This window comes from Lithobates pipiens, unplaced genomic scaffold, assembly GCF_037356315.1.
Source record: "Lithobates pipiens isolate NorthernLeopardFrog02 unplaced genomic scaffold, aLitPip1_a1.2 Scaffold_8, whole genome shotgun sequence".
In the NCBI taxonomy this organism is placed as follows: Eukaryota; Metazoa; Chordata; class Amphibia; order Anura; family Ranidae; genus Lithobates; species Lithobates pipiens.
Window position 1 is genome coordinate 643,232,500 of NW_027507903.1, and position 23,109 is coordinate 643,255,608.

The window sequence follows — 23,109 nt, forward strand, 5'->3', positions numbered from 1 at the left end:
GAGGGGAAGTGAAAAATAGAATGTAAAGAATGGGGGTATGGGAGAGGGAGAAAGCAATGAAAAAAAGGGGGAGGGGAGAAGAAAGGGAGAGGGGAAGCGGAAAATAGAATGTAAAGAATGGGGGGGGGGGGGTATGGGAGAGGGAGAAAGAAAGAAGAAAAGGGGGGGAGAAGAAAGGGAGATGGGAAATGGAAAATCGAATGTAAAGAATGGGGAGGGGGTATGGGAGAGGGAGAAAGAAAGAAAAAAAAAAGGGGGGGGGAGAAGAAAGGGAGAGGGGAAGCGGAAAATAGAATGTAATGAATGGGGAGGGGGTAGGGGGTATGGGAGAGGGAGAAAGAAAGAAAAAGGGGGGGAGAAGAAAGGGAGAGGGGAAGCGGAAAATAGAATGTAAAGAATGGGGAGGGGGTATGGGAGAGGGAGAAAGAGAGAAAAAAAGGGGGGGAAGGGAGAGGGGAAGTGGAAAATAGAATGTAAAGAATGGGGGTATGGGAAAGGGAGAAAGCAATGAAAAAAATGGGGAGGGGAGAAGAAAGGGAGAGGGGGAACGGAAAATAGAATGTAAAGAATGGGGAGGGGGTATAGTAGAGGGAGAAAGAGAGAACAAAAAAAGGGGGGAAGGGAGAGGGGAAGTGAAAAATAGAATGTAAAGAATGGGGGTATGGGAGAGGGAGAAAGCAATGAAAAAAAGGGGGAGGGGAGAAGAAAGGGAGAGGGGAAGTGGAAAATAGAATGTAAAGAATGGGGAGGGGGTATGGGAGAGGGAGAAAGAAAGAAAAAGGGGGGAGAAGAAAGGGAGAGGGGGAACGGAAAATAGAATGTAAAGAATGGGGAGGGGGTATGGGAGAGTGAGAAAGAGAGAAAAAAAGGGGGGGAAGGGAGAGGGGAAGTGGAAAATAGAATGTAAAGAATGGGGGTATGGGAGAGGGAGAAAGCAATGAAAAAAATGGGGAGGGGAGAAGAAAGGGAGAGGGGGGAACGGAAAATAGAATGTAAAGATTGGGGAGGGGGTATGGTAGAGGGAGAAAGAGAGAACAAAAAAAGGGGGGGAAGGGAGAGGGGAAGTGAAAAATAGAATGTAAAGAATGGGGGTATGGGAGAGGGAGAAAGCAATGAAAAAAAGGGGGAGGGGAGAAGAAAGGGAGAGGGGAAGCGGAAAATAGAATGTAAAGAATGGGGGGGGGGGTATGGGAGAGGGAGAAAGAAAGAAGAAAAGGGGGGGAGAAGAAAGGGAGATGGGAAATGGAAAATCGAATGTAAAGAATGGGGAGGGGGTATGGGAGAGGGAGAAAGAAAGAAAAAAAAAAGGGGGGGGAGAAGAAAGGGAGAGGGGAAGCGGAAAATAGAATGTAAAGAATGGGGGGGGGTATGGGAGAGGGAGAAAGAAAGAAAAAAAGGGGGGAGAAGAAAGGGAGATAAGAAAGGGAGATGGGAAATGGAAAATCGAATGTAAAGAATGGGGAGGGGGGCTATGGGAGAGGGAGAAAGCAAGGAAAAAAGGGGGCGGAAAGGGAGATGGGAAGTGGAAAATAGAATGTAAAGAATGGGGGGTATGGGAGAGGGAGAAAGCAAGGAAAAAAGGGGAGGGGGGAGGAGAAGAAATGGAGAGAGGAAGCGGAAATAGAATGTAAAGAATGGGGAGGGGGTGGGGACACCACCAACTGCCCTCTCCATCCATCATCGCCGAGTTTACTGAGGGATGCAACGTCATAGATGGCATGCGATTATGCCTGTCACGATTTTCAGACGTGTTGGTGTGATCGGATATCAATTGGCAGCCTGTTGTAGATCTTGATATGAACATGAACCTCGAAAAGGTTGTCCAGGACGTCCATATATCGGAGTACTTGGAAACTTTATCAAGAATGATATGGATCAGCTCCTCCATCTCAGCTAGGCGGTCAATATGCCGGAGCCACTCCTTCAGTAAGGGAGGGTCTGTGGATCTTTAGTGTATTGAGACGCATAATCTAGCAGCGTTGATCATATGCATAGCAACCAATTTGTAGTAGCGCTTTTTTTTGTTATCTTGGAGTGATGTAGAAGGTACTGTGCTGGAGAAAACGCCAGTGTAAGCGAAGAAACCTGCCAGTGTCGTATTATGAACCTTACGCCAATAAGATTGGATTATTGGGCACTCCCACCAAACGTGGAGGAGAGTGCCTGTCTCTTTGCCACATCTCCAACAACAATCAGGTACAGAGGGGGCAAATTTATGAATCAGATCCGGGGTTCTATACCACTGCGTCTTCAGTTCATACCCATTTTCTTGGGTTGAGATGTTCAAGGATCCTTTGTGGATATATAAATGGATGTGCTCCCAGCTAGCCTAATTTAACTCGATCCCAGTGCGTTCTCCCAGAATGTGTGGTCAGTGCAAAAAAAAACAGATGGATTCTCAAATATTGCAGGATAAAGCATTGAAATCACATGATTTTGGGGGGTAGATCGGGAGCAGAGTGACTCAAACACTGTGAATGATTTGGTGAAGCCTGTTCTACGGGATGGACAAGCCATGTAATGTTAGAGTTGAATATATGACTAGAAGGGAAAGGCCTTCGTGTTGGACAACTCAGCAAGCTCCATGAGTCTCATGAATCGGCCTCTACAGAAAAAAATATTTAGCCAGCATCTCCGCATACGGCTATTCTGGCGCTAGAAAGGTCCCAGCTAGGCCTGGAGGAAAGTTTGGCTTGTGTCGCACTGGAGTGATCAGGCAAACTTTAGCGAATACTGCATGCGTGGCAAATGCTCTATCAAAGGCATGAAGGGTAGCTCCTATCAGAGGGTGAGAATAAAGCTGTGCCGAGGCATGGTCTTTAGAGAGCCAAGGAGTCTCCCGTCAAGCAGCGCTTGAAGCCAGGTGCTCAAGGTTCACCCAGCTTTTAGATTGACCCCCTCCAATCGACCACTTGGGCAAGGTGGACCGCCCAGTAATAGCATTGCAAGTCCGGGAGCCCAATCCCGTCACAAGACTTTGGTATTACAAGTTTCGACCAACTTATACATGCAGATTTGTTGTGCCAAAGGAAGGCTCTACACATGGATTTGTACAATGCAAAAAAGGCAGGAGGTAAACGAATTGGTATAGTCTGGAACTTATAAAGCAAGCGTTGAAGGACCCTCGACTTTATGATGGATGCACACCCAAACCACGAGATAATGGGAGCGTCCCATTTTTGTAGATTACGACGCAAGGCTTGCAATTCTGCTAAAAAATTTCCGCTATAGAGTTCTGAGAGGTCTGCCGGAAGTTATATACTTAAATAGGTGATAGTATGTCATTTCCATTGAAAAGGGAAGTTAGTCTGGCGTTATTTGGCTAGTTCCTTTGGGAGTGAGATATTTAGTGCAAAAGACTTGGAATAGTTGATTTTTAGATTGGACAAGAGCTTAAAGTGATCAAGGACATTCATGAGGTTAGGGAGAGACGTCAATGGAAAAGAAAGAAAGAGCAAAACATCTTCTGCAAAAGCTGGAATCTTGTAATCCCGAGAGCGTGCACCTATTCCCCTAATATCGGGGTGGGTTTGAATGCAGCGGAGGAGTTCCAGTGTAAGGATATAAAGCAGGGGGGAAAGAGGGCATCCCTATCTGGTCCCAATATGGATGGAGAAGGCGCCCGACAGGTGGCCATTAACCCTAACTCTAACTCTGGGGTTGGCATACAAGGAGAGGATGAAGGTTCTCATACGTGTCCTGATCCCAAAAGCACCCAGAACCTCTTTCATAAAGTCCCAGGTCACTCTGTTAAATGCCTTCTCAGCGTCCATTTCTCGAAAGAAACCCTCTTGTTGGCTAGATGTAAGCCAATGATGTAAATTCAGGGCTTTAATAGTGTTGTCCCTGGCTTCTCTGCCCGGGACAAATACAACTTGATCCAAACCCACCCAGGCCGGAACATGGTAAGACAAACGTGTTGCCTAGATCACAGAGAACAACTTGACGTCCACATTAAGAAGAGAAATTGTATGGTATTTGAAGACATTGGAAGGTTCTTTCCCTTCTTTACGGATAACCAAAATGAATGCCTCAAGAAGGCTCTCCGACATACAGGGCCCAGTAGTCAGAGAATTGAAGGCCTTAAGAAAGCCAGAGACCAAAGAGTCAGGGAACGCCTTATAGTATTGTGCCGGGAAAACCATCTGGGCCTGGGCATTTACCTGGTTTCATAGCCTTTAGAGCTAATTTCCATTCTTTTTCCATCAGTAGGGCTTCCAATGCCTTGGAGTCTTCTGCTGATAAAGCAAGGGGGCCATATTGTTGCAAGAATGCTCATATCAGTTCAGCATGATTACTCACTAACGCCAAAACTAAATTCACTGGTCTTTAGGTTATACAGCTTACTGTAGAAGTTTTGAAACTGTTGGGCAATGTCCTAATTTTTAGAATGAGTCATACCTGATGTATCTATTATATGGTGAATTGTGGAAGCAAGAGTGCGTTGCTGAGTAGCCCTAGCCAAAAGCCGATCTGGTTTGTTTCCGTGTTTATAGAACAATTTCTGGGTTAGGGTATTCCGACGACGCGCCCTTTTAAAGAGTTCTTCTAATCGGAGTGAGCGCGTTTCCTCCAGTTCCTGTGCTGTACTAAGTGCCTGTAAATGTTTGTGTTGGGCTTCTAGCTTGCGAATCTTATCGGAAAGTTCCACTATTAGAGTTTGGCTTTCTTTTTTCTTCCGAGCCATGACCTCTTATCCCACTGCGTCATATAAGAAACATCCGTGGGTGTCATTTCGACGAAAAAAGTCACCAATCTCCTGTCTAGTAGATTCTAGGTCACTGAGATCCGAGAGGAGGGATGCATTCATTCTCCAGATATTAGTAGAGGTGACCCTATCTGGGAACTGCAAAGTCATGGTTACCGGGTGATGATCCGACAGTACCATGGTTTCTATAGTGGCACTATGAAGGTATGAAAGATTGGCTTGCAGAATGAATAGTCTAATCTCGAATAATGATTGTGCGGGGATGAGAAGAAAGTATAATCTCTATCCCTCGGGGTCCGCCAAGTATTCTGCAATGCAGGAGAAGCCAATTGGAGTTTGATCTGCCGAAGAGCAAAAAAGGGGAGAGCAGATGCACCATTGGAGGCAAAATTAATGTCTCCTAAACCTGTACAGTTTAGGAGATATTCACTTTGCATGCAGCCGCTGACGGTGAATGCCCAGCTGAAGGTCCTTGGTCCGGACCTTGCCGTGAAAAAGACTCCTGTGCACATCAATGGCACTGTGAGTGGCCGGAGCCGTGAACCCGGAAGACACGCCAAGGGCAAAATGTCAGCTCCCTCAACGTGGACCGGGATTAGATACCGACGCCTAGTTCTAAGGTAAGTATTTCATAATGAGCTAGTATGCGGTCCACACTAGCTCATTATGCTTTTGCCTTATAGGAGATTTTTTTTTTCTGCGGGTATACAACCACTTTAAAGCCACCCCCAAGAATTAAGAGGCCAGTCTGGAAGAGCGTAAGTTTCATAAAGACATCTCGCAGAAAGGCTGCTACACTTCTCGGGGACATTAAAGCGGAGGTCCACCCTAAAGTGGACCTCCGCTCATCGGAACCCTCCCCCCCTCCGGCGCCACAATTGGCACCTTTCAGGGGGGAGGGGGGGTGCAGATACCTGTACAGTACAGGTATTCTGCACCCACTTCCGGGATAGCTCTCTGCGGAAAGGGGCGTATATTACGCCCCTTTCCGCAAGTGCCCGCCCCTTTCTGCAAGTGCCCCGCTGCCTGCTGGGAAACACACAGATCCCAGAGGCAGCGGGGACCGTCCTTATTGCGCAGCGCGATTCGCGCATGCGCAGTAGGGAACCGGGAAATGAAGCCGAAAGGCTCCATTTCCTGATTCCCATACCCAAGATGGCGGCGGCAGCACCCGACATACGATCTACAGATCGGCTTCGGGTGCCGACATCGCGGGCGCGCTGGACAGGTAAGTGTCACTATTTTAAAAGTCAGCAGCTGCAGTATTTGTAGCTGATGGCTTTTAAAAAAAAAAAAAAAAACGCGGAGTCCCGGTGGACTCCCGCTTTAAGGCCTTTAATATTGAGGGAGTATACTCTTAGAGAGAGAGAGAGAGGAGCTGAACAATTTTGGTTACGAGGCATGTTCAGAAACCTAGGCACCTGAGTAAAGCTGTTCACAACGCCTATTCACCAAGAGATCTGGATGAAGAGGACAGTTGCAAAGAACAAGAGGAGACGAGGGACGAGAGAAAGAGGAGAGAGATATAAAAAAAAAAGGGGGGGGGGGGGGAGTGGAGAGAGAGGAGCGCGTAATTTGGGTTACGAGGCATGTTCAGAAACCTAGGCACCTGAGTCACGATGGTTATTCACCAAGATATCTGGAAGAAGAGGACAGTTGCAAAGAACAAGAGGAGACGAGAGAAAGAGGAGAGAGATATAAAAAAAAGGGGGGGGGGGAGAGAAAGGAGCTGCGTAATTTGGGTTACGAGGCATGTTCAGAAACCTAGGCACCTGAGTCACGATGGTTATTCACCAAGAGTTCTGGAAGAAGACAGTTGCAAAGAACAAGAAGAGACGAGAGAAAGAGGAGAGAGATATAAAAATAAAAAAAGGGGGGGGGGGGGAGTAAAGAGAGAGGAGATGAGCAATTCGGGTTACAAGGCATGTTTAGAAACCTAGACACATGAGTAAAGCTGTTCATGACCGCTATTCACCGAGCGATCTGGATGAAGAGGACAGTTGCAAAGAACAAGAGGAGATGAGGGACGAGAGAAAGAGGAGAGAGATATAAAAAAAAGGGGGGGGGGAGGTGGAGTGGAGAGAGAGGAGCTGCGTAATTTGGGTTACGAGGCATGTTCAGAAACCTAGGCACCTGAGTCACGATGGTTATTCACCAAGAGTTCTGGAAGAAGACAGTTGCAAAGAACAAGAAGAGACGAGAGAAAGAGGAGAGAGATATAAAAATAAAAAAAAGGGGGGGGGGAGTAAAGAGAGAGGAGATGAGCAATTCGGGTTACAAGGCATGTTCAGAAACCTAGACACCTGAGTAAAGCTGTTCATGACGGCTATTCACCGAGCGATCTGGATGAAGAGCACAGTTGCAAAGAACAAGAGGAGACGAAAGAAGAGAGAAAGAGGAGAGAGATATAAAAATAAAATAAAAGGGGGGGGGGGGGGTAAAGAGAGAGGAGCTGAGCAATTCGGGTTACAAGGCATGTTCAGAAACCTAGGCACCTGAGTAAAGCTATTCACGGGGGCTATGCACCAAGCAATCTGGATGAAGAGGACAGTTGCAAAGAAAGAACAAGAGGAGACGAGGGAAGAGAGAAAGAGGAGAGAGATATAAAATAAAAAAAAGGGGGGGGGGAGAGTGGAGAGAGAGGAGCTGAACAATTTGGGTTATGAGGCACGTTCAGAAACCTAGGCGCCTGAGTAAAGCTGTTCACAACGGCTATTCACCAAGCGATTTGGATGAAGAGGACAGTTACAAAGAACAGGAGGTGACAAGGGAAGATAGAAAGAGGAGAGAGAGATGAAAAAAAGGGGGGGAGGGGGGGTGGTTGGAGGCTATAGGCTGGGATTAAAAGGAAAATGGGATGGATCCCAGGCAAAAGTTACCACTCTATACCGTGTAGCTCGGTTAGGGTGAGAGGGATGTGTAAAGTCCGAAAAGAAAGGGCCAAATACTCACTTATATCATAGGTTGGACTTGATGTGTCTTTTTCGACCTTACCTAACTATGTAATCAAATACCGGAGGTGGATACAGACCTGTTAGTCCACCTAAATGGAGAATTACAGGGGGGGGGGGGGGCGTGGGTGAAGGTAAGGTAAAGGTATGCTGGAGAAGTTCAAAGGGCAACCTGCCTCTCTGAGATGGAAAACGAGTCTAACACAGACGTAGACCAAAACTGTCGACAACCTAGAGTCTCCACATAAAGGATAGGCAATCATAGTAGGGGAGATCTTTAGCCAGGAGGGAGAAGGTGAGTGCCGACCGATCAGCCCCTCAAATAGGTGAGACATCCGTCGGCTCTCTTCTAGACCCAGATCCAGGGTAATAAGGCAGTTCACTATGCAGGCCCTGGAGTAGTTAAGAAACCTGAGCTACATCAGTGACCAGCCATTCTACTGCCGGGGCAAGGTCTTCCGCTGCAGGGTGTGCACCAAAGTGTTCCAGTCTGCAGATCAGAATTCCTCCACCTTTCCAACAGGCACGTGCATTAGACGTATGCAACAGCGCATAACAGCCATATCATACCTTATAACAAGCTAAACACCTGTGATAACAGCAATTATAATTATGAGTGTGATTAAAATATAACTTGAACCAGGAGCACCCATAAAAATATCAGCTGTGTAACACCAAACAAAAGACAGGACTTCCGGATCTCATTCTACATCTCTATGTGTTCAAGCGCCCACTCATCTCAGGTACCCACCAGCCATGGAATTACCAACGTATAGATGCTGTGGTGAGGCCCTGGTGAGGCGAACGCTCTGGTTAGCATACATTCAGTAGTCAAAGAAGCGTCAGATTGCCACACCAGAGATCACAATAGCTATAAAGATGTTAAGAGTTGCAGGGGAACTGGACATCCCCGTTTTCATCTGCTTTTATTTATTATTATTATAAAAAAAAATATCGTAAGGGGTTAAAGGGGTTGTAAAGGTTCATTTTTTATTTTTTTTAAAAGGTTCCTTTAAGCTAGTGCATTGTTGGTTCACTTACCTTTTCCTTCGATTTCCCTTCTAAATGTTTTTTTTTTTCTTTGTCTGAATTTCTCACTTCCTGTTCCTCCTCAGTAAGCTGTTCTGGCTGACTAAACACCGCTCGGATGATGGTGAGAAGTTTACTGAGGAGAAACAGGAAGTGAGAAATTCAGACAAAGAAAAAAAAAAACATTTAGAAGGGAAATAGAAGGAAAAAGTAAGTGAACCAACAATGCACTAGCTTAAAGGAACCTATTTAGAAAATAAAAAACAAAGCTTTACAACCCCTTTAAGGGTTAGGGTTTAAAACTTTGTTATGTTAGGGGTTAATTTATTTATTATTTGTTTTATTGGGTTGGGGCTAAGGTTAGGGGTTTGGGTTAATTTATTTATTATTATTTATTTTGTTAGGTTAGGGGTTAATTTATTTATTAGTATTATTTATTTATTTATTTTGTTAGCTTAGGGGTTAATTTATTTATTATTATTTATTTTGTTAGTTTATGAAGAAATTAATGTGGCCTCTTATAGTAAATAAAATAAACATACAATAGGGACTGTACCATCATCCAGAAATTGAATATTAGAAAACTTAATAGAAATAAAGGGGGGGGGGGGAGAAAGAGCAGGGCTGCTTACCCATGTCCCAGCGGGAGTCCAGGGCAGAGCACTACCACCAGCCCTTTTTAACCCTTCTATTTCTATTATTTTTTTTATGTTTGATGCTATATGACAGTGATGGCGAACCTTGGCACCCCAGATGTTTTGGAACTACATTTCCCACGATGTTAATGAACTGTGCAGTGTAGTTGAGCATCATGGGAAATGTAGTTCCAAAACATCTGGGGTGTCAAGGTTCTCCATCACTGCTATATGACAAGGTTTCATCATTGATGAAACTTGGATGGTGGGGCTTGAACCTGGACTCAGTGCGGAGGCGCCATTCTTCTTCGGAGACTTTCAGAGTCTCCTTCTCCTCCGTACTGCACAAGTGCAGTACAGGGCGGACACTATCCGATGGGGGCACTATTCGACACATCACCGGTTGTTGATATACAAATCGCTTTTCTGCTGCAGATCCCCGCTCTGTGTCATCTGGCTGACCAATCGTTCTGACAGTTTACAGGCTGATCGTATCTGGTAGAAGCCATACGGATGTGTGTGGGCACTTGCCCCCTCATGCGGATACCCATGACGTGAACTAGAACAATGGATGATAATTAACAGTACTCATTGGTTGTATGGGAACAGTGTAGAGCTCTATAGGGAAGATGAAGGAAGAGAGATAACCCCAGAACAATGGATGAGACGTAAAGGTACTCATTTGTTGTATGGGAACAGTGCAGAGCTCTATAGGGAAGATGAAGGAAGAGAGATAACCCCAGAACAATGGATGAGACGTAAAGGTACTCATTGGTTTTATGGGAACAGTGTAGAGCTCTATAGGGAAGATGAAGGAAGAGAGATAACCCCAGAACAATGGATGAGACGTAAAGGTACTCATTGGTTGTAGGGGAACAGTGCAGAGCTCTATAGGGAGAATGAAGGAAGAGATGACCCCAGAACAATGGATGATAACTAACAGTACTCATTGGTTGTATGGGGACAGTCCAGGGCTCTGTAGGGAAGATGAAGGAAGAGATGACCCCAGAACAATAGATGAGATGTAATGGTACTCATTGGTTGTATTGGAACAGTGCAGGGTTCTATAGGGAAGATGAAGGAAGAGAGATGACCCCAGAACAATGGATGAGACTTAAAGGTACTCATTGGTTGTATGGGGACAGTGCAGGGCTCTATAGGGAAGATGAAGGAAGAGAGATGACCAAAGAACAATGGATGATAACCAACAGTACTTATTGGTTGTATGGGAACAGTGCAGAGCTCTATAGGAACGAAGGAAGAGAGATGACCCTAGAACAATGAGAAGTGATGGTACTTATTGGTTGAATGGAGACAGTGCAGGGCTCTATAGGGAAGATAAAGGTAGAGAAATTACCCCGGAACAATGGATGAGAAGTAAAGGTACTCATTGGTTGTATGAGGACAGTGCAGGGCTCTATAGAGAAGATGAAGGAAGAGAAATTACCCTGGAACAATGGATGAGAAGTAAAGGTACTCATTGGTTGTATGGGGACAGTGCAGGGCTCTATAGGGAGCATGAAGGAAGATATGACCCTAGAACAATGGAGAAGTCATGGTACTCATTGGTTGTATGGGGACATGGCAGAGCTCTATAGGGAAGATGAAGGAAGAGAGATGACCCCAGAACAATGGATGAGACGTAAAGGTACTCATTGGTTGTATGGGTACAGTGCAGGGCTCTATAGGGAAGATGAAGGCAGAGAGATGACCGCAGAACAATGGATGATAACTAACAGTACTCATTGGTCGCATGGGAACAGTTCAGGGCTCTATAGGAATGAAGGAAGAGAGATGACCCTAGAGCAGGCATATGCAATTAGCGGACCTCCAGCTGTTGCAAAACTACAAGTCCCATAATGTCTCTGCCTCTGGGTGTCATGCTGGTGGCTGTCAAGAGTCTTGCTATGCCTCATGGGACTTGGAGTTCTGCAACAGCTGGAGGTACGCTAATTGCATATCCCTGCCCTAGAACAATGAGAAGTGATGGTAGTCATTGGTTGTATGGGGACAATGCAGGGCTCTATAGGGAAGATGAAGGAAGAGAAATGACCCCGCAACAATGGATGATATGTAAAGGTACTCATTGGTTGTATGGGGACAGTGCAGGGCTCTATAGGGAGGATGAAGGAAGATATGACCCTAGAGCAATGGAGAAGTCATTGGTTGTATGGGGACAGTGCAGGGCTCTATAGGGAAGATGAAGGAAGAGAGATGACCCCAGAACATTGGATGAGATGTAAAGGTACTCATTGGTTGTATGGGGACAGTGCAGGGCTCTATAGGGAGGATGAAGGAAGATATGACCCTAGAGCAATGGAGAAGTCATTGGTTGTATGGGGACAGTGCAGGGCTCTATAGGGAAGATGAAGGAAGAGAGATGACCCCAGAACATTGGATGAGATGTAAAGGTACTCATTGGTTGTATGGGGACAGTGCAGGGCTCTATAGAGAAGATGAAGGAAGAGAAATGACCCCAGAACAATGGATGAGACATCAAGATACTCATTGGTTGTATGGGGACAGTGCAGAGCTCTATAGGGAAGATGAAGAGATGACACCAGAGCAATGTATCAACGACCTAGAGGAGAGCATAGTGTACTGCATCCCCCCCCCACCTATCACTGTGCTGTGCACCGGCCCCTACTTGAGGAATGCACTGCGTACTGCACTCTCCTTCTTTCCCTTTGCCATTCACTGGTTCCACCTAGAGCAGTGGTCATCAACCCTGACCTCAGGGCACACTAACAGGCCAGGTTTTACGTATTACCTTGGGAGATGCAGACTAGAATACTGAAATCACTAAGCAGCAAATTATATCACCTGTGATGTATTTCAGTTATCTTGCAAACCTGGCCTGTTAGTGGGCCCTGAGGACAGGGTTGATGACCACTGACCTAGAGAACATGACAGTTTACACTAGAAACATATTCAAGTTTTTTTTAACTCAGACATCTAATGCAGGAGGAGCTTTGGGACAGATTCTGTTGCCTTTTTCTTCTTAGCTTTCCTCCATGGAAAACTAACTCTGGTGCCTGTGCAGTCCTTGGCTGTGTCTGACCCAAATCAGCCCCTGTTGCATCCTGTGTCTTGATACAATGTTGCAGTCTGATCACTGGGGGGGGGGACTGAGGAAATGCTTACTCCTACCTGCAGCAGAGGCAGTCACTTGACTGGAGCTGAAGGATGATTTCTGATGATAGAAGGCGGAGCTTTTCTGAACAATGATACCGTTGCTCACCGATTTTAAATTTTTTAGCAAAACACCTTTTCCCATTTTTTTCCCCTCCCTTACCCTTTATCGCCAGCTCTCATTGGACCCAAAAACGCCAGAGGTGTTTGTGATTGGCTGTCACAGTGAACAGAGCTTGGGCAACTGTGTGACCAGGAGCTGTTGGCGACAGCGTGGTCACAGCGCTGGAAATGTGCCATTGGGAGAGCTCCCAGCACAAAACAGAGAGGCATATATATGTGTGACAGCACAGAATACGGCCCACTACATCTACATACAATTTATTATTTTTCCCTTAGCCCCCGTTCACACCGGTGCGACTTGTCATACCAGTTACAATTCCAAAGTGCATGAGAAGGCGCAGCCCACTGCCGGCAATGGAGCCGTTCATGTCGCAGAGATTGTGAAAAAGGTTCCTGCACTACTTTTTTTTTTACCGATTTCATTGCGACTTGCCTAGACTTCTATTAAATTAAGTCGCAAGCCGTGCAAATTGCAGTGATGTGCGGCTTTGAAAATCCTAAAGTAGAGCACTGGGCACACCGGTGTGAACCAGGGCTTAGTCACGCGATTTCCAGCATGACTTTGATCCGGGTTTACACCCTCTGACACAAAGTCGCATCAAAGTAGCGCTGGCACCTTTTTCAAAGTCGCTCCAGTCTGAACGGGTGCCACTGAAAATAATGGGCTGCGAATTGTCAGCGACTATGTGTCAAAAGTCGCACAAGCGTGAATGGGGGGGGGGGCCTTGAGCACCTGGCTCACACTGACGTTATGCGGGGGAAAACGCAGCGAATCCTGTGCGTTTCCCACACCGCGTCCAATGCAGTCTGCTGCGCATGGCAATGTTAGGTCAACGACACCCCCCGGAAACAGCTCACAAAAAACAGTGCGACTGCCAGAATTCAGGTGCAGAAAGAAAGAAAAAGGATCCTGCACCATCTTGGTGGAGATGCGATGTGAGCCATAAAAATACGCATGGCTCAAATCGTACAGCGCAGACATTGCATGTGATGTGCACAGGAACGAGGTGCGAATCCGGTGCAAAAAAAAAAAAAACGCATGCGATGTCCAGCGATGCACGAGTGTGAACGCAGGCCTTGAAGAGTGTTGAAGCAATAGCAAAAACAGGAACAGAAAAAAAAACATTATATATATATATATATATATATATATATATATATATATATATATATATATATATATATATATATATATATATACATATACATACACACACACACACATTTTTTTTTTTATATATATAAAAAATAATTATTATATATGAAAAAAAATATATATATTTATTAAAAAAAATTAATAAAATAAAAAGCTTTTGGCAGCCAATAATCCGGCCTCTCTGACCTTCCAGAAATGACAGGACACAAATCTCATCGCAGTTCCTCTTTAATATTATATATATATAAAAAAAAAAAAAAAAAAAAAAGGATAAATAACTTTATTAATAAAAATAGTCAATACAAAACTGTACAAAGCAGTCCCTCCCGTGGATGGCAGTCGGTGCTAGGACGCCCACTCCCCCAGCTTGTGGAACATGCTGAACGCCGTATGGGGAGGTCGGGTGTGGGACTTCAAGGCTAAGGGCGGCAGTCCTTCCACACTCAGGTACGGGGTCTCCGTGAATCGATCGCCGGCGTCGGAAAAGGCGAAGATGTCTGGGCCGTCTGGTACAGGGACCTGTGGCTGCTGGGAGAGAAAAGCACACGTATGGATCAGGACATGTGACTGGAAGGGCATGAGAGTTTTGCCAGCCAACAAATAAAAAGCTGCTTCAAAAAAAAAAAAAAAACAACAACAGGAAATAGGAGAGCAGTTGTGTACATCAGAAAGCGAAAGGACATTTCCGCCTAACTATCATCATAAAACACTCTTCTCTACATTTATTGTAGGAAATAGATGTTGACCGATTGTGTTTAGCGTCCTGCTCCTGTAGGTGGCACTATAACCAATCTGTTATAGCAGCCCCCTTTCCCATAAGGCAAGCAGGCCTAACCGCTACTCGGTTGCATCTGGAAAGCATTCACAGCGCTTGACTTTTTACACATTTTGTTATGTTACAGCCTTATACCAAAATGGATTAAATTCATGAATTTTCTCGAAATTATACAAACAATCCCTCATAATGACAACGTGAAAGAAGTTTGTTTGAAATCTTTGCAAATTTATAAAAAACAAAAAAAAACAAAACAAACAACCATGTCTAGAAGTATCACAGCCTTTGCCATGACACTCAAAATTGAGGTCCACGTTGTAGAAACATCTCAAGGAGGATCAGTGGAAATGGGATGCACCTATCCCATCCATTTCCACTGATCGTCCTTGAGATGTTTCTACAACTTGATTGGAGTCCACCTGTGGTAAATTCAGATGATTGGCCATGATTTGGAAAGGCACACACCTGTCCTATAGAAGGTCCCACAGGTAATAGTGTATGTCAGAGCACAAACCGAGCCATGAAGTCCAAGGAATTGTCTGTAGACCTCCAAGACAGGATTGTATGGGGGCACCAATGCGGGGGAAGGGTACAGAAAAATGTCTGCAGCATTGAAGGTCCCAATGAGCACAGTGGCCTCCATCATCTGTAAATGGGAGAAGTTTGGAACCACCAGTACTCTTCCTAGAGCAGGCCGTCCGGCCAAACTGAGCGATCAGGGGAGAAGGGCCTTAGTCGGGAACCCGATGGTCATTCTGACAGAGCTCCAGCGTTCCTCTGTGCAGAGAGGAGAAAGTTCCAGAAGAACAACCATCTCTGCAGCCCTCCACCAATCAGTCCTGTATGGTAGAGGGGCCAGACAGAAGCCACTCCTCAGTAAAAAGCACATGACAGCCCGACCTGAAGGCACCTGAAGGACTCTCGGACCATGAGAAACAAAATTCTCTGTTCTGATGAATCAAAGATTGAACTCTTTGGTCTGAATGGCAAGCGTCATGTCTAGACTTGAGGCTGTAATTGGTGCCAAAAAGGTGCTTCACCAAAGTATTGAGCAAAGGCTGTGATACATACAGCGCCTTGCGAAAGTATTCGCCCTCCTTGAACTTTTCAACCTTTTGCCACATTTCAGGCTTCAAACATAAAGATATAAAATTTTTATTTTTTGTGAAGAATCACCAACAAGTGGGACACAATTGTGAAGTGGAACGAAATCTATTGGATATTTTAAACTTTTTTTAGCAAATAAAAAACTGAAAAGTGGTGCGTGCAAAATTATTCGGCCCCTTTACTTTCAGTGCAGCAAACTCACTCCAGAAGTTCAGCGAGGATCTCTGAATGATCCAATGTTGTCCTAAATGACTGATGGTGATAAATAGAATCCACCTGTGTGTAATCAAGTCTCTGTATAAATGCACCTGCTCTGTGATAGTCTCAGGGTTCTGTTGAAAGCGCAGAGAGCATCATGAAGACCAAGGAACACACCAGGCAGGTCCGTAATACTGTTGTGGAGAAGTTTAAAGCCGGATTTGGATACAAAAAGATTTCCCAAGCTTTAAACATCCCAAGGAGCACTGTGCAAGCGCCAAGCGATCATTTTGAAATGGAAGGAGTATCAGACCACTGCAAATCTACCAAGACCTGGCCGTCCCTCTAAACTTTCAGCTCAGACAAGGAGAAGACTGATCAGAGATGCAGCCAAGAGGCCCATGATCACTCTGGATGAACTGCAGAGAACTACAGCTGAGGTGGGAGAGTCTGTCCATAGGACAACAATCAGTCGTACACTGCACAAATCTGGCCTTTATGGAAGAGTGGCAAGAAGAAAGCCATTTCTCAAAGATATCCATAAAAAGTCTCGTCTAAAGTTTGCCACAAGCCACCAGGAGACACACCAAACATGTGGAAGAAGGTGCTCTGGTCAGATGAAACCAAAATCAAACTTTTTGCCCACAATGCAAAACGATATGTTTGGCGTAAAAGCAACACAGCTCATCACCCTCAACACACCATCCCTACTGTCCAACATGGTGGTGGCAGCATTATGGTTTGGGCCTGCTTTTCTTCAGCAGGGACAGGGAAGATGGTTAAAATTGAGGGGAAGATGGATGCAGCCAAATACAGGACCATTCTGGATGAAAACCTGTTGGAGTCTGCAAAAGACCTGAAACTGGGACGGAGATTTATCTTCCAACAAGACAATGATCCCAAACATACAGCAAAATCTACAAAGGAATGGCTCACAAATAAACGTATCCAGGTGTTAGAATGGCCAAGTCAAAGTCCAGACCTGAATCCAATCGAGAATCTGTGGAAAGAGCTGAAAACTGCTGTTCACAAACGCTCTCCATCCAACCTCACTGAGCTCGAGCTGTTTTGCAAGGAAGAATGGGCAAGAATTTCAGTCTCTCGATGTGCAAAACTGATAGAGACACCCCAAGCGACTTGCAGCTGTAATCGCAGCAAAAGGTGGCTCTACAAAGTATTAACGCAAGGGGGCCGAATAATTTTGCACGCCCCACTTTTCATTTTTTTATTAGTTAAAAAAGTTTCAAAAATCCAATAGATTTCGTTCCACTTCACAATTGTGTCCCACTTGTTGGTGATTCTTCTAAATTATAAATCTCCGTCCCAGTTTCAGGTCTTTTGCAGACTCCAACAGGTTTTCATCCAGAATGGTCCTGTATTTGGCTGCATCCATCTTCCCCTCAATTTTAACCATCTTCCCTGTCCCTGCTGAAGAAAAGCAGGCCCAAACCATGATGCTGCCACCACCATGTTTGACAGTGGGGATGGTGTGTTGAGGGTGATGAGCTGTGTTGCTTTTACGCCAAACATATCGTTTTGCATTGTGGGCAAAAAGTTTGATTTTGGTTTCATCTGACCAGAGAACCTTCTTCCACATGTTTGGTGTGTCTCCCAGGTGGCTTGTGGCAAACTTTAGATGAGACTTTTTATGGATATCTTTGAGAAATGGCTTTCTTCTTGCCACTCTTCCATAAAGGGCAGATTTGTGCAGTGTACGCCTGATTGTTGTCCTATGGACAGACTCTCCCACCTCAGCTGTAGTTCTCTGCAGTTCATCCAGAGTGATCATGGGCCTCTTGGCTGCATCTCTGATCAGTCTTCTCCTTGTCTGAGCTGAAAGTTTAGAGGGACGGCCAGGTCTTGGTAGATTTGCAGTGGTCTGATACTCCTTCCATTTCAAAATGATCGCTTGGCGCTTGCACAGTGCTCCTTGGGATGTTTAAAGCTTGGGAAATCTTTTTGTATCCAAATCCGGCTTTAAACTTCTCCACAACAGTATTACGGACCTGCCTGGTGTGTTCCTTGGTCTTCATGATGCTCTCTGTGCTTTCAACAGAACCCTGAGACTATCACAGAGCAGGTGCATTTATACAGAGACTTGATTACACACAGGTGGATTCTATTTATCACCATCAGTCATTTAGGACAACATTGGATCATTCAGAGATCCTCGCTGAACTTCTGGAGTGAGTTTGCTGCACTGAAAGTAAAGGGGCCGAATAATTTTGCACGCACCACTTTTCAGTTTTTTATTTGCTAAAAAAGTTTAAAATATCCAATAGATTTCGTTCCACTTCACAATTGTGTCCCACTTGTTGGTGATTCTTCACAAAAAATAAAAATTTTATATCTTTATGTTTGAAGCCTGAAATGTGGCAAAAGGTTGAAAAGTTCAAGGGGGCCGAATACTTTCGCAAGGCACTGTATGTACATGGGATTTTTTTTTCTAGTTTTTAATAAATTTGCAAAGATTTCAAACAAACTTCTTTCACGTTGATTATGGGGGATTGTTCGTAAAATTTTGAGGAAAATAATGAATTTAATCCATTTTGGAATAAGGCTGTAACCTAACAAAATGTGGACAAAGCGAAGCACTGTGAATACTTGCCAGATGCACTGTATTATTCTGTGGCCACCACGAGAGGGCACATGCAAACTCGGCAAAGCAAGCAGGTACTTGTGGATGGTAGATGGGCAGAGTGGTTTAATGACAGTCCAGGTAAAAAGGCAGGTAGAGTTCAGAATAGTCCGGGTCAAATCCATACTCAAAAGGCAGGCATAGTTCAGAGAATAGTCCGATATCTGATCCAATAAAAAAATATTGGGCTATATATTGTGGTTTTTCTTAATTCATAAGTGTTTTTTTTTCAAAAAAAAAAAAAAAACGCATTTGAAAAATTGCTGCGCAAATACCACATGACATAAACAATTTATTCCCTGGGGTCTCTGCTAAAAAACATGTATATTGTTTGAGGGATCCTGCATAATTTTCAAAAATAAATAAATAATAATAATAATTCTATGCCATAGGCTGCCTGTAATTTGACCCCCAACTCTGTGTAGATGTCTAGGACAAGCGGTGGGCCAGGGGCAGGGTAAGGATTCAGGGAAGTCTGGTCTATTACTGGGTACCGTTGCCATGGCTGCCCAGAAGCTGTAGGAGTGGCAGGAGGTCGGGGGTACAGTGACACGATAGGGTGCTCACCTCTCGGGGCTCCGCCTTCCTCTGCCGGGCGGTCAGTCTCTGGATATGTTCGCTGGGCGGCTCCACGCTCACCAGCCCCCGGTACAGGTTCTGCTCCCGACACACGTTCAGAGCTGGTGGAGGAAGAAAATAAATGGGATCTTAAAGAAACACGGGACACCTCCCACTCCTCCAGCCAATCATCTCACTCCCCCCCTTCCTCACCTTTGGAGGCCTCGCTCTCCACGCTGGACTTCACGCGATACGATCGCACCAGCTCAGTCCTCACCGCGCTCTGAGCGTCGAACTCCCTCCGCGCCTGAACCCGCACTTCCTGCCTTAGGGCTTCGCTGCTGTGCATTCTGGGAGCCGACAGGGCGGTCTCCTCTACGCCTGACGCCTCTTCATCTACGTCAAAGCGAACCTGAGACAACGGCCAATTAAAATGCATGATAAAAACATAAATGGACAAAAATAGGAGACATAAATAATACAACTATAAATAAAAATTTTAAATAATAAATTATATAAAATATTAAAACAACAATATTAAAAATGTATATTATCTCTATCTCATAAAATAAAAAAATGGAAATAATAATAATAATAATAATAATAATAATAATAATAATAATAATACAGAAATAACATATTACTAATAAAATAAAGGAAATAAATAAGTAGTTTAAAAAAAATAAGACATAATAAAAAATAAACAGAAATAATAATCATAAAAACAAATAAAAATAATATAAATATTACTAATAAAATAGAAAAAGTAATATTAAAGTAAATACTAAAAAGGCAATAAATAAAATGATAACGTAATTATATATATAGATATAAAAAAAAAATTATATATATATATCTATCATTTATTTCTCGCCTTTTTATAAAAATAAGAAAAAAAAAAAAAATGATAGATATATAATTTTAGAAAGAAGATGATAAAAAAAAAAAAAAAAAAAAAAAAAAAAAACCACAATAATATGAATTACTAATACAAAATAAATAAAATAAATGCAATAAATAAATGATAAAGTATTATTAAAAAGATAATATATAATAATAACAGAAATAAAAATTTATTAAAAAGGATGGATATATTGTTTTATTGTAATATTATTAAATATATTATAAATATTATGTAAAGCTCATAAAACCACAAACAGTATAGCACACAAAAGGGTGGGAAGAGGAAGAGGAAGAGGAAGAGGAAGAGGAAGGTTTTTGACAATCTCCTAACTTGTAGCGTTAGTGGAGTGTGTCCCCTCACCTGGCGCGGTCCCTTCTTCCTCCCGGAGGGCTCTCGGCGCAGTATCCCTCCCCCTTTGTCCGGTGTCAGGGTGATGTCCAATAGCGGGTGAGCCTGCGCCGGTTCAGGGTCCAGTGGGAGGGGCTGAGGGGCCCGGTGAGCCGGAACGGCGCTCTCTTCCTCACATTCCGACATCCTGTGCAAAAAGAGAAGACGGAGAATAGCGGGAACGCTCATCACATGGAGATAACTGAACACAAGGCTCTCTGATCCGCCATATTGGCTATAAGCTTCCCCAAGAGAACCAATCACGGTTCTAGGACACGCCCTCATATGACACGCTCATACTCGGGATGTCATGTCGAAGCCCCTCCTCCAATGAAAGGTTAGAATTTCAGTGATCAGAAATGCTCTGGTGTTCTGTGTCAGTCGGACTTCCCCCATCCCTGTATAGAGTGACGGAGGCTCGTCTATACCATGTGATCAGCCGTGTCCAATCACTAAAGCCAGCGGTGATTAAATATCATCAAAAGAAAGCTCTATTTGTGGGGGGGGGGGGGGGGGGGGGAATAAAAATGTAATTTGGGTACAGTGTAGCATGACCGAGTAATTGTCATTCAAAGTGTGAGAGCGCTGAAAACTGGCCTTGGCAGGAAGGGGGTGATAGTGAAACGGTAATATACACTCACTTTATTGCTTTAATGACCCTGAAATTCAAGACATAGCTGGGTGTAGTAATATGTCCGCTGCCGCCTTCTTCTGACTACCGGTGTTCCGTCAGATGGGCGAACCTGGTAGCGGTGGAACGCATGCCCAGCTGACGAAACGTCACTTCCGCTACCTATTCTGAAAGAACACCACCGCTACCAGGTGTGTCAATTTGACAGAGCACCTGCAAGTCAGAAGAAGAAGGCGACGGCGGACATCTTACTACACCCAACTACGTCTTGAATGTCACAGTCATTTTAGCAATAAAGTTAGTGTATATAAATGTAGTATATTGATATCTGTGATGCTGTTTCAATGTTTCAAATTGAAAAAAGCTGGACGCCAGCAGTAGAAAGGTGGTGGAGGCCACATTGGTACACCCAGCAGTATGAATTTGGCGGAGGTCATGTTGGTACACCCTGCACTGCTCAGTGCTAAACTTTTAGCCTTTCAAAATAAACACATGCAAAAAGCTTTATAGATATCAATATACTATTTAGCTTTTCTTTTTTTTTTTCCCATAAGCTCACTTTATTGCTGAAATTACTCCAAAATTCAAGACGTAGCTGGGTGTAGCAAGATGTCCGCTGCCGCCTTCTGACTATAGGTGTTCTGTCAGATGGGCAAACCTGGTAGTGGTGGAACGTGTGCGCAGCTGAAACGTCACTTCTGTTACATTATCTGACGGGTTCGCCATTTCTGACAGAACACCACCGCTACCAGGTTTGCTAATCTGACAGAGCACCTGCAAGCCAGAAGGCGGCAGCAGCGGACATCTTACTACACCCAACTACGTCTTTAAGTTCACAGTCATTTTAACAATAAAGTGAGTGTATAGAAATAAATATAGTATATTGATATCTGTAAAGCTGTTTGGATGTTTCATTTTGTAACAAGGTACACCAAGGACACCAGTAGTAGGAAGGCAGCAGAGGACACGTTGGTACACCCAGCAGTAGGAAGGTGATGGTGGTGGCCATGTTGGTACACCCAGCAGTAGGAAGGTGATGGTGGTGGCCATGTTGGTACACCCAGCAGTAGGAATGGCGGGAGAGGCCATGTTGGTACATCCTGCAGTAGGAAGGTGATGGTGGCGGCCATGCTGGTACACCCAACAGTAGGAAGGTGGCAGTGGCCATGTTGGTACGCCCAGCACTAAACCTTTAGACTTTCAAAATTACACATCCAAACAGTATCACATATCAATATACTATATTTATTTCTATACACTAACTTAGCTAAAAGTACTCTGAAATTGAAGCAGTAGCGGGGTTCACTAATCTCATAGAACACCGCCTACCTGACCTCACACAGCGCCCTCCAGCTCCCGAGTGCGCCCAGCAGCCTCACGCTTTCATTTCTTGGAGCAGCGTGTGTGTGTGTGTGTGTGTGTGTGTGTGTGTGTGTGTGTGTGTGTGTGTATATATATATATATATATATATATATACACACATACATATTTCTATCACATTATGGCCTCCCCTCCCTTCTCCCCTGTACTGCACGGTACGGTAATCCCAGCCCCCTGTACGGTATATTCCTCCCCCGCAGTCCTCTCACCCGCTCTCCTTCTCCCGGCCCGGGGACGCTTCTGTCACAGACTCAGCAGCCCAACGCGGGCGTCTCCTTGGAAACCACTAGCTGCCATAATGCTACTCCAGTAATTTAGCTTCACTCCTCCCATCGCAGAGCCGCAGCCATCTTGCTACGCTCTAGTGAACAAAACAGGAAGTCGCGTAGAATCACGTGATGCCATTGCCATCCGTCGCCCAATCCCTACAGCCGCTTCTCAGCACTAGAGGGAAGCAAGTTGTTAGCTCACTTTGTCTGTGTAGGGGGGAGGAGCCATTCTCCGCTATTAATCGGTCCTCGGGTAAATGTCTTCCATCCGGAAAGGGGCGCGGGACTTCTTCGCCATCTTTGTGCTCTCATGCCACGGCTATGTAGGGTGTAGAAACATGGATTACGTGTTTTTTTATTTTATTTATTGATTAAACATTAAGAGGTTTTATGAGGAAGTGATGGAAGGAATATTTGATGGCAGACCCAGATTTCCAAATGAAAATGAAATGCTGATTAATAATGTGTCATAAATCCATAGTAGGCCCCAAAAAGACCAAGAATACAAAATGAAACCACATAAATCA

General features: G+C 44.5%; 1 protein-coding gene across 2 annotated transcripts; it reads right to left on the bottom strand.

Annotated features, from left to right (window-relative positions):
• Nucleotides 1-13,995: 13,995 nt before the first annotated feature.
• Nucleotides 13,996-22,694, bottom strand: PPP1R35 (protein phosphatase 1 regulatory subunit 35). Of its 2 annotated transcripts, none has more exons than XM_077470950.1 (5): nucleotides 22,523-22,694; nucleotides 20,275-20,449; nucleotides 19,224-19,422; nucleotides 19,020-19,132; nucleotides 13,996-14,262 (listed from the first exon to the last, which is right to left on the bottom strand). In XM_077470950.1, the coding sequence occupies exons 2-5, from the start codon at nucleotides 20,446-20,448 to the stop codon at nucleotides 14,080-14,082; spliced, it is 669 nt and encodes a 222-aa protein (XP_077327076.1). In that variant the 5' UTR covers nucleotide 20,449; nucleotides 22,523-22,694; the 3' UTR covers nucleotides 13,996-14,079. The 2 variants fall into 2 exon arrangements, with proteins under 2 accessions (XP_077327076.1, XP_077327077.1); XM_077470951.1 differs by having other exon boundaries at nucleotides 13,999-14,259; nucleotides 22,523-22,692.
• Between the last annotated feature and the right edge of the window lie 415 nt (nucleotides 22,695-23,109).

What these genes read in the sequence shown, in the direction of transcription:
- PPP1R35 (XM_077470950.1), bottom strand. Translation starts at nt 20,448, where the DNA reads ATGTCGGAATGTGAGGAAGAGAGCGCCGTTCCGGCTCACCGGGCCCCT. An exon ending in GGAGAGCGAGGCCTCCAAAG is followed by an intron (nt 19,133 to 19,223) that starts GTGAGGAAGGGG and finishes TTCCTCCACCAG; the next exon opens with CTCTGAACGTGTGTCGGGAG. An exon ending in GGAAGGCGGAGCCCCGAGAG is followed by an intron (nt 14,263 to 19,019) that starts GTGAGCACCCTA and finishes TTTCTCTCCCAG; the next exon opens with CAGCCACAGGTCCCTGTACC.